We start from the raw sequence: 14,871 nt of genomic DNA on the forward strand, positions 1-14,871 counted from the left end.
CCTGCGTTGCAGGCGGACTCTTAACCCGCTGAGCCACATTATAGAAGTTAAAATGTATTCTTAAGTTTGCTTTCATTGTCACATGTAATCTTCATGCAACCTCACAAAGTAGATCTAATTATTTCCATTCCTTAAGATGAGGAATCTGAGCCCTGAAAGAGAGTTAAATACCTTGCCTGAGATCACTCACCGTACATGACCAAGCTAGGATTTCAACCAGGTGTCTGTGACTGTAGATTCCAGTTGCAGACATACATTTGGCAGGAGTTGATTCAGTTGAGGAAACAATATTTGGTGGCCAAACAGAGCCTTGCAGTTACTCCACAGTTTCTTTGTGCTGGTAGGTGGGGAGCTATAATGTTAGGGTCCCAGGTTGACAAATGAGTGGTCTCTGCGTCCCCTCTCAGGGGCCTTGTGAATCGAGAACTCAAGCCTCTGTCTTTAATATGTGAAGACGGAGTTTTGGATACCATTTTCTAGTCTCCGTTGACTGTCCTGAATGGTGCTTACTTCAGTGAAAGCACTCCAAAATAATGTTTCCAAGGGAAAGTTTTCTCCCAGAGGTCATTGGAAACATTTTGAATGGCATCTTGAAAAGGCCTACCTATTAGGAAATAATGTTCTTGGGCACCAAAAGGTAAAAACAGTATTCCTTTGCTGAAGTCAAGCCAACACACATGGTGGGAATCAAGTCTCTCTCTTAATCCTTCATTCTTGTTTTTTATGCTGCTACTGGAGTGAGTCTCACAGTGGAAAGTGAGCTCCTTTTCCATCCACACATTCTGCCTCAACTGGGTGGCCTTCTCATGTCTTCTCCCTTCCGCCCCCAGGAGAAAAATCAAAAGCTAGCTGAAGGCTGAGGTCAGTGCCTAGAGTCCTCAGATGCCTTTGACGCCTCCCATCCACATTTTGTTCTCTCCCCTGCCCCACCTCTGAGTGTCCTGCGGAGAGGGCTAGAGGCTGCTTCCTGCAGCTCGACAGAAAGGCGCCTTCCTCCTCCTTGCAAGAGTCTCCAGAGGATGTCTGAGGGACAAAAGTTTTCCACACCCTGAGTTCATAGCATTTCCCAGGCTGCAGCACTTAGGAGGCCGGAGAGGAAGGGACCTGGGAGGTGAAATGGCCTGTGGCCCATGTACTCCCACCCTGCCATGCCTTTTGTCACACTCAGATAACCAAGGAGATAGAAGATGTCGAAATTCTGCAATCATTTTCACCTGCCCTCCCAGTTTGGAGAGACCACCAAAGACATCTCTTTACAACTCCGTTTTTCAAACTGTGTGACACCAAAAGGGATCTTGTATGGCGGTTATGCATTTGTAAAAGTTATTCCAGGGGAAATTCCAGATCTGTGCAAAGGCGGCCTGGAAAAACATTGCCTCTTCTCTACTGAGGGACAGCTGAGTTGCCTGGAAGTTCAAGGACTAGTCCAAGGTCATATGTGAGTTGAATAGAACTGGAGACCTCTTCCTGTCCCCTTGTGTAAATAAAACAGGGAAGCAACAAAATGAGGATTTTAATGTGTTTGTAGGAAAAGCATATGTTATAAAACCAGTAATGTCCTAAACTAAACAAAAATACTTGAGTCAAATTTTGACCAGTGGATTGTGTGTGTTTGGGAGGCCTGAATGTCATAAGCAGTTTTGATGAAAATAATTCTTTTGCTCACCTAGAAGACAATAATACTTCTATTTCTTACACCTTTTGCTCAGGACTCAGAAAGTTGAATTGAACCCAGGCGTGTCTTGGAGGTTCTGCAGGTTTGGTTCCAGACCACAAGAATAAAGCAAGTCATACAGATTTTTTGCTTTCCTTGTGCATATAAAAGTTACATTTACATTATACTGTCATCTGTTAAGTGCGCAATAGCATTACATCTTAAAAAAAAAAATGCAGACCTTAATTTTTTAAAATGCTGTTGAAAAAGTGGCCCAATTATAGACTTGCTTGACAGAGTTGCCACAAACCTTCCATTTGTAAAAATTGTGGTATTTGTGAAGTACAGTAAAGCAAGGTCTGTCTGTAGTGTTTCCTGTTTGAGGTTAGACATAAGAGTGGTTAAAATCTGCTTGTATTAACTAGTATCTGCCATGTTTTTGTTTTCATTGGTCTTTGATAAGACAGCCTGATGTTTCGTTCAATTCTAGATTTTCTTTTTTTCTCTGTCAGGATGGACTGTAATATGAGTGAATAGTTTCTGTACCATCCCTCACTATTCCCTTTATTTCTAACTTCAGGTTTTTGTAGCACTACAGTTTGCACAGTATTTTATGTTTCCTGGGCTATGATGCTGTAGAACTTAGGGCAAAAGCCACAGATTGGGGAGAGGAGCTTAGGGTTATAGAATAGGCTTTGCAGACATATGTGAAAGACTAGATGAGTGTATCAATCTTGAATGGTGGAGATAGGGAGGAAGGTGCTATTTTAGGTTTGTAACCAGGTATTTTTGCCTTGAAAAATAAGTTTAAAAGGAAGCAAATTATATAATCTAAACCATCTTCTTCACTTAGTGGAAGAGAAAAAATGAGACTCAGAAAAACAAGGACCCTTAAAGTTGGTTTAAGATGGCTTCCTCTCTTGAAATCATTTTCCTAATCTATCCAGTTATCTTTAAATAATTTACTATTTAAGAAACTACTTCATATCTTTTTTCTTAGCAATAGGTGGTTTGAAATGCATAAATATTTGGAGCAGAATACTGGAAGAGAGAGTGTGTGTGTGTATGTAGATGGAGGTGGGTTTTGCTCTGCCTCAGATTGCAATGAAGTAGAAAGATGTGATGATGCAATATCCATTTCCTTAACAGTTTATTTTCATTTAAGTTTGATTTTGTGTGTGTGTGCTGGGTAGTAAGTGCCAGTTTCTGATTCATTGGGAGATGATTTCTGTTCCTGGAAACAACTGGATCAGCTCGAGCCTGGAGTGCCTGATAGCGCCCAGTCCTGCCTGAGCTTAAATGCATGCAGAGCTGTTGGCCTTCGCACGGGAAGGGCATGTATTTTTTTGGTGTGAGCTATGTGCTTTTTTTCCTGGTTTGTGTGTTAAAAATAGTGTTTTCCAAACACTTGACCTCAGTGATCCCCAAAGGAAATTTTAATTGATTTAATTTCTACGTTGTTGGAGTGTGGACTCCTGTGCAGAATATCAGGTGTGGGCTTGCCTTATGTGTCCCTTCTTTAAAGCAGAGCCATTTATTAAGTTGTCATCACATCATTAGGGAAAATGGGTCCTGCCCCCCCCCCTTTATATTATTTCTAGGAATGTTCTTTACTAGAAAGCAACCTATCTGTCTCCGAATCTCAAGTAGGAGAGAAAAAAAAACTTAATAAGAGAACTCCCTCAAAACTCCCAGTTCTTACTTGTATTGAAAAATAGCCTAATTTTGTGGGCAAGACTGCCATGTGCAGTAAGTTCTCTAACCAGGAGTGAGGGCTGGTGGGGGGAGGGGGGTGCCCTCTGTGACCGTAAGCAAATTATTGATAGCTAAACTTTGGACCAGCTTCCTCATTTGTAAAGAGGAAAAAATGGAAAAGTTCCAAGAGGCTTTCTAGCCCCCAGTTCCCTGATTGAGTTGATGTCAAGATGGTGCTGTTAACTGAAACACAAATGTACAAGATCAATAAGCAAAGTAAAACTTTGATTTTTTTTTTTAAAACTCAAGAGTTTTCTATGGGTTGGAGTGTTTTCTTCCTGTAAAGACTAATTTTAGTTTGAGGGCTGGAGACATGCATATGCAAAAATGCCTAGGGTTTTGAGTTCTCTGTAATATGATCATAGGCTTCAGGGAACAAATCTAGAAATTGATCTATTAAGAAGCAAATTAGAGGGAATTGCCTGGCGATCCAGTGGTTAGGATGCCATTCTTTCAGTGCAGGGGCACATATGTTCGATCCCTGGCATGGTTCCCGCCCCCCCCCCCCCCCCCCCCCGCAAAAGGAAACAAATTAGATATTTTAGCAATAAGCCAGTCAATTTTGTACAGTTGATAAGTTTTTGAGGGAAGGAGAATGTCTCCGTGTAATTGATGATAAATGTGGAAAATTAACACATGGAACCTTGTCTAACTGTTGTCTTGACAAACAAGGGAAATGGGCATAAAGGAATTCTTAGAGTCAGAAGCTTAAGGAATCTGCGCAGCCTGTGGCAATCCCAGATTTTACAGATGAGGAAACCAGTCCAGAAGGATTGTGTTCTTAAAGCTACTTAACTAAGCAATGGATTCTTTCCTGGACCTGTTTCGCTGACTGTTACAGGTCATACTTTGCCCCCTTTCTGTTGCGGACTTTTAGTAGGAACTTGGGACACTTGTGCAAAGTTCTTGTATATCTGAGGAAATCGTGTTGGCTGCTCATTGGGTAACCAGGCTAAGGAGATGCTTGTGTCTGCTCTTTGGCATGACCCCCTTTTCACTGCATCCCTCCCCTTCCTCTGTTGTGTGTTACAGTAAATCGAGTCTGCTTACCGTACCTTCACACACACCTGTGCTTTGCCAGCTCTCCACTCAGCTTATTCTCTTTGATTCCCAGTCTCCTGTCCTGCAATCCAGCCTTCTATAAAAGATCACAGCCCCTCCAAATAAAGGCTGAGCATTGAAACGAATGCCCAGTAGCCGCCTCCCTCCCCCGCCTGCCTCTGAATTCATGCGTGTGTTTCCTTTGCCACGTCATAGCCTCCTCTGTACTATACAGAGGTTTCTTAGTTTACTTTTCTTCCTTCCTTCCTTCCTTCCTTTTTCTTTTCTTTCTTTTCCTCTTTCCTTTTCTTTAAGAAAAAGCTGTGTGAGAACAGTGTATTTCAAACAGGTTGGTTTTTTTTCTTTTGGAGGTAACAAATAGCTTTTTTTTTTTTTTTTTTTTTCTTCATAAAAAATGTAAGACTGCATTACTTATTGTAAGTGTTATTTGGGGAAACTTGTTTCAGTTTTATATATGCTTATATACACACGTGTGTGTACATGAATGCGTGCATAGGCACACATATGCGTGTGTGTGTGGGGGGCCAATGTAAGATGTATTTCTCGTGGTGGCTTCTGATCTGAAAAAAATAAGACCACTTCACTAGAAGAAAATCACATTGCAGTTTATTTATTTACATGGTATTTATTGAGTAACTACTATGTATCCCACACTGTTGGTGGTGCTTGGGATATATCAGAGAGTAAAACAGGCAAAGAAACTGGCCTTTGGCGAGTTTACAGAGGGGAGAGACAAAGTAAACATAATAAATGTTTTGGGAGAAGAAAAGATAAAGCAGAAAAGGAAGCATGGGGTGGGTGAGAAGAGGCCTGTGAGGGTGGGTCAGTTAGCCTGGGGGCCATCGGGTCACAGGATGGAGGAAGGCGCAAGGGCCCAGGGGCCAGTGTTAGAAGTCTGGCTGTCATCTATGAAATGGGGACTCTTGGGGGCTGCGTGGACAAGGTCCCTTGGGACTTAAATACGTGGATCTCAGAAGAGCCCTTTGGAAGCCAGCTCATTCATAAGAAGAGAAGCAGCTGAGTGTCCGTCCATTGTGAATTACCTTTGCCTTTGGCTTCCTGCTTCAGGGCAGCGACCTGGGTCTTTGATTGTCCTGAACACAGCAGGCGGCACAGACCGTGGATGTGCAATAAATAAATATTGAGCTAAGCAGGGAAGTGAAGGCTGATGAGCTGCACGTAAATGTGTGTCTGTGCTAGAATATATCTAAAGGTGGATTTGGGTCAGCTACTGGCAGGCCAGATGGCCCAGGAGCTGAATTATATTGATCGGTCTTGCAGAAGCTTCTCACTGGTCTCTTTGAGAAGAGACACAGCAGATGCTTAGAATTTTTTTTTAAGCACCTGAGGGTAGGAATGTTGCTAGTGGCTAGTCATAATCTTTGCTGTGATTAGATAACAGAAGAGTTTAATAAATATTAACATATACATTGTGCTATCTGACTTAGCCCAACTAGAAATTCACTTTACATAGTGAAGTCCCTCAGTCGTGTCGGACTCTTCGTGACCCCATGGACTATAGCCTACCACACTCCTCTGTCCATGGGATTTTCCAGGCAAGAGTACTAGAGTGGGCTGCCATTTCCTCCTCCAGAGGATCTTCTCAACCCAGGGATCGAACCTGGGTCTCCCGCACTGTAGGCAGACGCCTTACCGTCTAAACCACCAGGGAAGTCCCACTTTACATAAGTAACTCCCAATAGCCAATCTTTTGGCAGCGTGTGTGTGTGTGTGTTGAACATTTATTTTTATTAACTGCAAAGAGATAGGGGTTTAAGTCGTAGTTCTCAGTCAAATGTCAATGGGTTCTTGTCCTTCAAACAAATGTTAAGTGTGCTTCCAATGTGGAAATAGTCTCTCGGAATAAATGTATAAATTAAGAAGCTTTTAGTAGGTGTACTCACTATCCCAGGGGATAGGGGCAGAGAGGTTGATGGGGTGCAAAGGGAGAATTTACCTGCAGCAAGAGAGGTAGGAGATGAAGAGCCTGTGCATCCTGGGAACTGCAAGGAGTTCAGGAAGACTGGAGCAGAGCTTGCATTTGGAGGCCCTCCATGAGCAGAACGGCTGGGCAGAGGGCGAGTTAAGATGGCTGTGGGTCTGCTGAGGAGTCGTGTCTGAAAGGCAGTGGGAGTCATGGAGGAATTCTGAGCAGAGGAGTGACGTGACACGACATGACATGACGTAAATCATGTATTTCCTACAGACCAATCCAGGGCTCTCCTACCCTTTGGGCTAGGAGAGAGTTCCTGAGGGCAGGGAGGAGCAAGGGTTATCAGAGTTCCGTGGGAAGGATGCCAGGATACCTTGGGAAGAAGGAGTCCTGGGATAAAGGAATATGAAGAAATGCTACCTGGTTCAGTGGTCCTGGATCCTGACCACCTTCACATTTATTTAGGAGCTTCTTTAAAAAGATGTTGTCACAGTCCTCTCTAGATGGAGAAGATGAGAGCACTTGGGAGTGGGGGTGGGGGTGGTTTTAGAAGACGCCCCCAGGTGATGCCCGCCGGGCCGGGCTCGGAGCCTCCCAGGTGAAGTGTCTGAGACTGTGGTTTGCTCCTCTGCCCCCGAGAAACCCACCTGCCAGGGAAGGGGGCCCGTTGGTGCCCAGCTGTGTGGCCGTCCGGTGAAGTGGCGCCCCGAATGGGGGCAGGAGAACTGATCCTTTGAAGCAATTCTTCCTTCCGTTTGAAGGAATTTTTGTGACCGGGGTTAGGAATCCTGGTTTAGATCAGAAAGCAGCGCCTGCCTTCACACAGCCGACGTGCTTCTCCACGGCTGGTAAAGCATCCGCGTTTCCGCGGGTCTGCGCCCACAAGTCTGCCCATGTTGGGGGAATCCACGGAATCCGGAACATGCCTGACTTTTCTTACATTCCTCCTGATTCCTTAGAATTGTATTTAAGAGATGCTTTCCGTGAAGCATTTGCCTTGAGGCCTGATTTTGGAAGCACGTGGCAAATCGCAAAGGCAGGAAGCTCGACGAGAGGGTTCCCACCGTGAAGACAGCAGATGGAAGGTGGAAGTACTCATATCCTGCTCAGACCCGACGGTTATTGCTCAACCACCGCGATGGCGACTTCAGCGGAACGATGACGGGGCTGGGGAATTTCTGTCGCACTCACTGTTGAGGGGTGAGGGGAAGCTAGGGTCACCCCATCATGCCAGGAAGTGTGCAGATTCGGCCTCGTGGCTCCCAGTCAGAACCAAAGGTTCTCCCGAACCTCATTCATCAAACACAAGTCATTACTGAAGCTGGTTCCAATAAAAATTTCCTATTTCCTCCTTCACACGTTTGTCTGTTGTTGGCTTAGAGAAAACCCAGATCTAAACCTGTCATATTTCCACTTCATTTTCAGTTTCTGATGGCACTTTTGCCTGGTGGGGGAATTTTTTTAAAAAACATTGTCCCAAGAGCCGGTCAGAGGCCTCCAAAACCAGACACAGGGGGGCCAGAGTCACAGTAGTAATGCAGCATTCACGTGGTTTGGCTTAGTATTTTTAACGTTGTTCATTGATGCGTATTTTTGTTTCAGGGAAATCGGGGTTGCTCGTTTCTGCAAGTCTTTGCTGTCTGTCACACTATGGCAATTGAATGGAAAGAAGTGGTTGTTTCTCCACTTGTTCCCTCATCTTCATATCTTAGGGATATTCCCAGCTCACCTGTTAGGATCAATATGAGGAGTCAGAGAATTCATACACCTTAAGTGCTTAGACTGGGCCTTGTACATAGTGAGTGCTCAATAAAAGTTAACCATTGATGGAATTGTTGGGAGGCATCTGGGAAGACTGCCTAGAGGAAGTGACACTTGGCAGAGGCCTTGAAGGATGAGTAAAATTTGATAATGAGAGGATGGGAGAGTATTTCCCTCCAGGGATGTGTTGAGGGGTGAAGAAGGACCAGGTTTACTTTGGCTGGGGTATGGAGCAGGTGCAGGGAGCTGAACCATGCCTCGTGGAGAACCTTAAAAACCCCAGGGAGATGTCTAGATTTGTTTTCTAAGCAGTGGGGCAGGAGCTCCAGGGAAGTTTGTGCAGGAGAGACAAGATCAAAACGGTAACATAGGAAGTTTGATGAGGCAAGGTTGGTGTCAGGAATCTCAGGAAAGAGAACAGGAGACTTGGAGTTTTAGTTAGGGTAAGGGTGGAAGTTGTGGCCTGGATCAGGAGGGAACTAGAAAGGATAAATCCCTACCTGACCTGGTTGTAGACATGGGTTCTTTTCATATTAAATAAAATGGATCTTAGGTCGTTATCATTTTCTCTTGGTAATTGCAAAGGGGTGAGAGTGAAGTCAGTAACTATCCCATTTATTAAAAAATCAATGACAGCTTTTTACAGTTTTTCTAATTCTGATTTCTGTAGAAGCAACAGGTTCTCATTTATTATGCATCCTAATTTCATGAGTGGACATTGTTAAATGTAAACTAAGTAGAGGCATGTCGCTTTCCCATGGTTTGATATCTAAAGGAAAGACATTCTCATCTATATTAGAGAACGGAAAAGGCAGGTGAAATTCCTGATCTCTGTAGTTCTTGAAAGTGATGCTTTTTAGCCATTGTAAGCCTTCCATTAAATTATCTGCACAAGATGCAAACCTTGGCCTATTCACATCGTTTCTTTCTAACTAACTGCCCCTAAGAATAGTGGCTATGTGAACACAGCTTTTTAGATCAATTTTTGGTCATTTGGGGGCATTTCTTTTTTCTTAGTGGTGGGAAATGAATAAGAGTGACAAGACATCAGTAGGCATTTATGTTTTCCTAAAGTGGCTTTAAATGGGTAGGCTCAGACAGTAAAGAATCTGTCTGTAATGCAGGAGACCTGGGTTCAATCCCTGGGTTGGGAAGATTCCCTGGAGGAGGGATGGCAGCCCACCCCAGTATTCTTGCCTGGAGAATCTCATGGACAGAGGAGCCCGGTGGGCTACAGTTCATAGGGTCACAGAGAGTCGGACACGACTAAGCGACCAAGCACAGCACATGGATGAAAACACTTTGTGATTTGTTAAGTGTTACATAAATAATTTAAACACTCTTTAGAAAAAATAATGCCATACATCTTTCATGCCTCTTGGCATGAAGCCATTTTAATAAGAAATCAGGAGCATGTTCTAAATAAGTGGTGATGCTGGCTGGAGAATTTTGTCCAGTTAAGGCTTGTGTGTGTGCTGATCTGATAGCATGTCTGAATATAGTTCAGAAAAGGTAGATGTTGAGAATTTCTGGCTATTCACCACTTATTAAGTAAAATATGTAGAAAGCAAATACTTTTACTTTTTAACAATCTATTGTTTGACGTCTAACAATCTATTCAATGGAAATAACCTCTACACAGTAGAAGAAGCAAGGTATTTAATATATTTTTAAAAAATAAACGTTTAGCTTGTTTTCTTTCCATGTCTATCTTTGTAACATGGCCATGGGGATAGAGAAGAAAGTAGTTTCCACATGTTTTAAAATAAAATGTTGAACTTTTATATTTTTTTCCAGCAATACAATTTTCTGGAAAATGTTTATTTTATGATTTTATTTAAAGATTCTTTAATTCCTTACTGAGATGAGGTATGGATATAAATACAAGAAAAACTGTTAAGTGCAGATAATTCTCATTGGACAGTTTGATATATTATTTGATTCAGTATAGAGATTGAGATTCTTCAATGTCAACAGAGTGACACGTTCCAGTCACTCTCAAAACCTCAAGTCCAGTCCTGAATCTTGTGTTTTGTGATGCTACTTTCATCACCACACTGAAAAGATTCATCAGAGTAATAAACCTTGCCCTGTCTTTTATTGCTTCTCTGCTGCCATAAGTGGTTTTGTTTGGGTATTAACTAACTTATCAGAAGATCGTAGCAGGCTTTTTTCTGTAAGGCCATCCTTACTTGTTTTAATGAATTTGAGTGTTCTCAATTGTCTTTCCTCTAAAGACTCAAAGAACTCATGAAGCAATAAGTTAAAACCTATTTTCTAAAACAATAAAGTTACTGCACAAAAGTGAGATTATATTAAAGTGAGACATATATATATATTTCTCTCTGATGGATTATCCACCTCCTATCTGGCTCAGAGGAGAAAAGTGTAATGAACATTTGAATGTGGAGTAAATTAAGCAATACTGAGACATTTATAAATGCGTGAATAACCTTACACGCTAAGTACTCTGAGGATCTGAGGAAGGTGGAAGGAAGGGTTGAAAGAATATTTTTTGTGCAAACTGAGAAACTAATGACTGTACCCCGAACTCCTCTGTGAGTCAGTTTTAATGGGGTCGTAAACAGGGCTTGAATGAATTTGAACACCATGTCAGTTGCTCTTGGCCTTACTGTTTATCCGTACTGTCTATACGATGTTAACCACGGGGTAGTAGAAGTTGTTTTGGGCATTTCAGCCTGCCATGACTGTGGGGTTTATCGACTTAGTTCCCTCCAGCGCCTCTCTGCTGCCTGATAGACCCAAAGAGACACCTTCACAACACACAGGCCGCTACATGCATCCCATCGGGTCAAGTCAGTTCTCTTCCAAGGTGTCAGATGTACTCGGTGGCCTTCTATTGACATGAAAAGTAAACCAAGTTAAGCCACGCAGACCTCAAATCAATTGTTTAATCGTCCTTCAACTTTCTCACGATGCCCTGTTTTCATAATTTTTTGTCACCAGAACACAGAAGCAGCAGAGAGGGACTTAATGCTGAGACTCCATTTTTGTTTCTTAAAGGAAAGGTGGATAATTAAATCTATCTTTTAAAGTCTGAAGAGATGTAAAAATTTTAAGCCGTTTGAATAGGTGGATTTTGTTTTTTGCTTATCCCTTCTCAACAGGGAATTATATAACAAAACCAGGGTTTATTAAGGAAGAAGGAGCAGAGTTACACACAGCTAACATGTTTGTCTGTCCTCTCTTCTCTTGTAGAAATCGAAGCCAAAGAAGCTTGTGATTGGCTCCGAGCCGCAGGATTCCCCCAGTATGCCCAGCTTTATGAAGGTAAGCTAGAAACGTCATTCTTATTTTTTTAATTTGTATTTATTTACTTTGGGCTGCTCTGGATCTTCGTTGCTACTCACAGGCTTTCTCTAGTTGCAGCCAGCCGGGGCTGCTCTCTAGCCGTGGTGCGCAGGCTTCTCACTGCGGTGGCTTCTCACGTGGCAGAGCACTTGTTCTAGAGGACACGCTCAACAGCTGTGGCGTGTGGGCTCAGCTGCTCAGCCACATGGGGGATCTTCCCGAACCAGGAATCAAACCCATGTCCCCTGCATTGGGAGGTGAATGCCAAACTCCTGGACCATCAAGAAAGTCCCATACCATTCCTTTATAATGGCCATAAGCCTGTCTTTGGTACATGATTATTACTGATCTACGATTTATTTTCAGACATTTTATTATTTACTTGAATACTTCATTAAGGAAAAAATATAGCAAGCACCTAAAACCCCTGCCACCGAAAAAAGTTAGGACCTTAATAATAGCACACCTACCAGTCTCCTGTCACTCTACCACCCTGTAACCAAAGTAACCATCATGCAATAACACACACACACATACCTAGGAGTAGCATTACTGGGTAGTAGAGAAATGTACATGCAACTTTATAATGCAAGTTTTTGAAAAGTTCCTGTACTGATTTCACTCCTCCCTGTAATGTAAAAAGATCCTGTCTCTGCACATGCTGTCAACCCTTGACATTGCCAGACTTTAATTTTTGCCATTCAAGTGGATATAAAATGACATTTTACAGATTTTGACTGGCATTTTTCTAGCTATTGATGCTAAGACACAGTTCTTCATGGCATCTGGTCATATGTGTTTGCTCTTCTGTGAAATATCTGTTGCCCATTTTTACCCTGAGTTGATTGTGCTTTTCTTGATGATTTATAAGAGCTCTTTATTCTAAACACTAAGGCTTTGTTGGTCATGTGTCGTAGATATATTTCCCTACTTTGTCATTAGGCCTTTCACTTTTCCTTAAATTGTCATTCGATCAATATTATTTCTCCTAGGTTATTTCAGTAAGTGGACCCTTTTTTTAAAAGAAATCAAGATCTAGGTTGACTTTTAAGTAGCTTCTCTGGTAGCTCAGACAGTAAAGAATCTGCTTGCAATGCAGGAAATCCGGGTTCGATCCCTAGGTCAGGTAGATCCCCTAGAGGAGGGCATGGCAACCCACTCCAGTGTTCTTGCCTGGAGAATCCCATGGACAGAGGAGCCTGGTGGGCTACAGTCCACGGGATGGCAAAGAGTCAGATAGGACTGAGCAACTAGCACATTCACTTTCAGGCTGGCTTTTTGCTGCTTCTTGATGTCTTCACAGTGGCCTGAACATAACTTGGATGCTGAAACAGGATGCTGAGCACCTTGAGTCTCGCTCATGTCTTTGGTTGCCTGGGGTGGGCAGAGTGTGCTCTGTATAACACGAGGAGAAGAGGTTGTTCATTTAAACGGGAGACTTATTGTTCTTATTGCCAAATGTTTCTCATTCATCTGTCCATCCATCTATCCATCCAACCATCCATTCAGCTAATCAACAAGCCAGTATTAATTCTGCACCATCAGGGGTGCCCACCACTTTAGTAGATGCTGCAGATATTGTAAAATTAAAACAGTTCAGATCTCAAAGAACACCATTAAGGGGTTGCCAAATAACTCAAAAAGCAAGCATAATTTTCTTTGATTTACGCTGAAAGAATACATCTTTTTCACCACGTAAGAGGAAGGAGATGCTATGAGACAGGCATTATGTGACAAAACTGCTGAAAGAGCCAGGTTAAATGATGTCATTTCAGTCTTTTCACCAGGAATGTTCAACTCTTCTCACAATAAATAGTGATTTTAAGACGTTTCTTTTGCCCTCCCATCCTTCTAGGATGATAACACGTAGGCTGCTTCCTATAGCAATGGCAGTGGGCTCTCTCTGGTATCTACTGGTCACCAGCATTCTTCTTTAATAAATGAGCAGAATGCCATGATGCTGGGAAAGACTGAGGACGGGAGGAGAAGCGGGCAACAGGGTGAGATGGTTGGATGGCATCACTGACTCGATGGACATGAGTCTGAGCAAACTCCAGGAGATGGTGAAGGACAGGGAAGTCTGACGTGCTGCAGTCCATGGGGTCACAGAGTCAGACACGACTTAGCAATGGAGAAACAACAAGTGCTGAGACTGGATACAGTTTGTCAGCTTGGAGGTGCTCCCGTGATAATCAGGCTTCATTTTTAGGAAATATTTATTTATTTGGCTGCACTGGCTGTTAGTGGCAGCTTATGGGATGTAGTTTCCCCATCAGGGATTGAACTGGGCCCCCTACATTGGGAACATGGAGTCTCAGGCCGTGGACCGTCAGGGGAGTCCCGCTGCAGCAGGTTGCACTGAAGAAGGAAATGGAGGGAGTAGGGATGCTCCCCAGAAGCAAACTGGGGAGAAACCACAGAGATCATTTTTATATCCCTACCTCACTCAGCTAATCTAACTCATTACTTCATTAATAATGCCTGCTCTTCCTCTTAGTAGCCCAGACTGAATGTATGATGTTTCTCCTTGAAGATGGGTTTAAAATTATTTTATAATTAGACTGTGTAGAATATCTTACTGTTCCTCCATTTCAGAGAATATCTCCAATTCCTTTTCCTTCTTCCTTCCTTTCTTTCTCTCTTTTAAGGTGTTTGGTTAGCCCGCGTGTTTATTATGTGGAGTTGCTTATCTTTCCTGTAGGAGAATTTTGGACCTATTACCGTTTACAGCACCTCTGTCTCTCAGTAGGGCTTTGGAGGGGGTGGGGGTGGGGGCGGCCCAGCATTCTATTGGATTTTCAGTTCACAGCTCTACTGGAGGCGGAAAGATAATTGCATTTGCAGTGGCAGTAACATGCTTGTCCTTTTGTTCTCCTGTTTAGAAATTAAATTTCCTTCAATTATGTCAATTTTTAGTGTTGATTTGCTGCCAAGCAGCCCTTTCTTCTGATGTGTATCTTTGCTGAGATCCCCTTCCGGTCTCTGCTTACATCTTTCCAAATCCTAAGAGACAGACTTTATTTTCGCAAGTTACATTTTGGGGGTCCTTTGACGTTTATAAGTCTTTTAAAGCCTAAATCTACTTTTGAGGTTGTACTGTACATTGTTCTAAGCGTTTATAATTTCTCTCCTTTGTCCTGCCCCCATGTGCAGGGCAGGTACACACATATACCACATACCACCACACTTGTCCCTTGATTCCTAGCTTTATTTTGGTCCTTGACAATATATACATCCTGCATTTAAACCCAAGCTGGAAGTTTAAATCCTAACCTGAAGAACTCTGAGAACTACTGAACAACAACAACAAAAAGTAATTATTTCACTCTTCTCTTGCATTTAGTCCCTACTTTTCCTAGAATTTCTTTTTTAAACAGAATTTTAAAGTTAATTT

The 14,871-nt window shown here is 42.7% G+C and overlaps 1 protein-coding gene across 5 annotated transcripts in view; it reads left to right on the forward strand.

The window, feature by feature from the left end:
• Positions 1–14,871, forward strand: part of DLC1 (DLC1 Rho GTPase activating protein) — a 413,805-nt gene that overhangs the window by 372,403 nt on the left and 26,531 nt on the right. For all 5 annotated transcript variants that reach the window (XM_065947630.1, XM_065947629.1, XM_065947631.1 and 2 more), the window contains one exon: positions 11,385–11,456. In XM_065947630.1, the coding sequence (XP_065803702.1) occupies positions 11,385–11,456 (72 nt within the window). The remainder of the gene's footprint in view (positions 1–11,384; positions 11,457–14,871) is intronic.

Source organism: Muntiacus reevesi, chromosome 10 (genome assembly GCF_963930625.1).
Source record: "Muntiacus reevesi chromosome 10, mMunRee1.1, whole genome shotgun sequence".
In the NCBI taxonomy this organism is placed as follows: domain Eukaryota; kingdom Metazoa; phylum Chordata; class Mammalia; order Artiodactyla; family Cervidae; genus Muntiacus; species Muntiacus reevesi.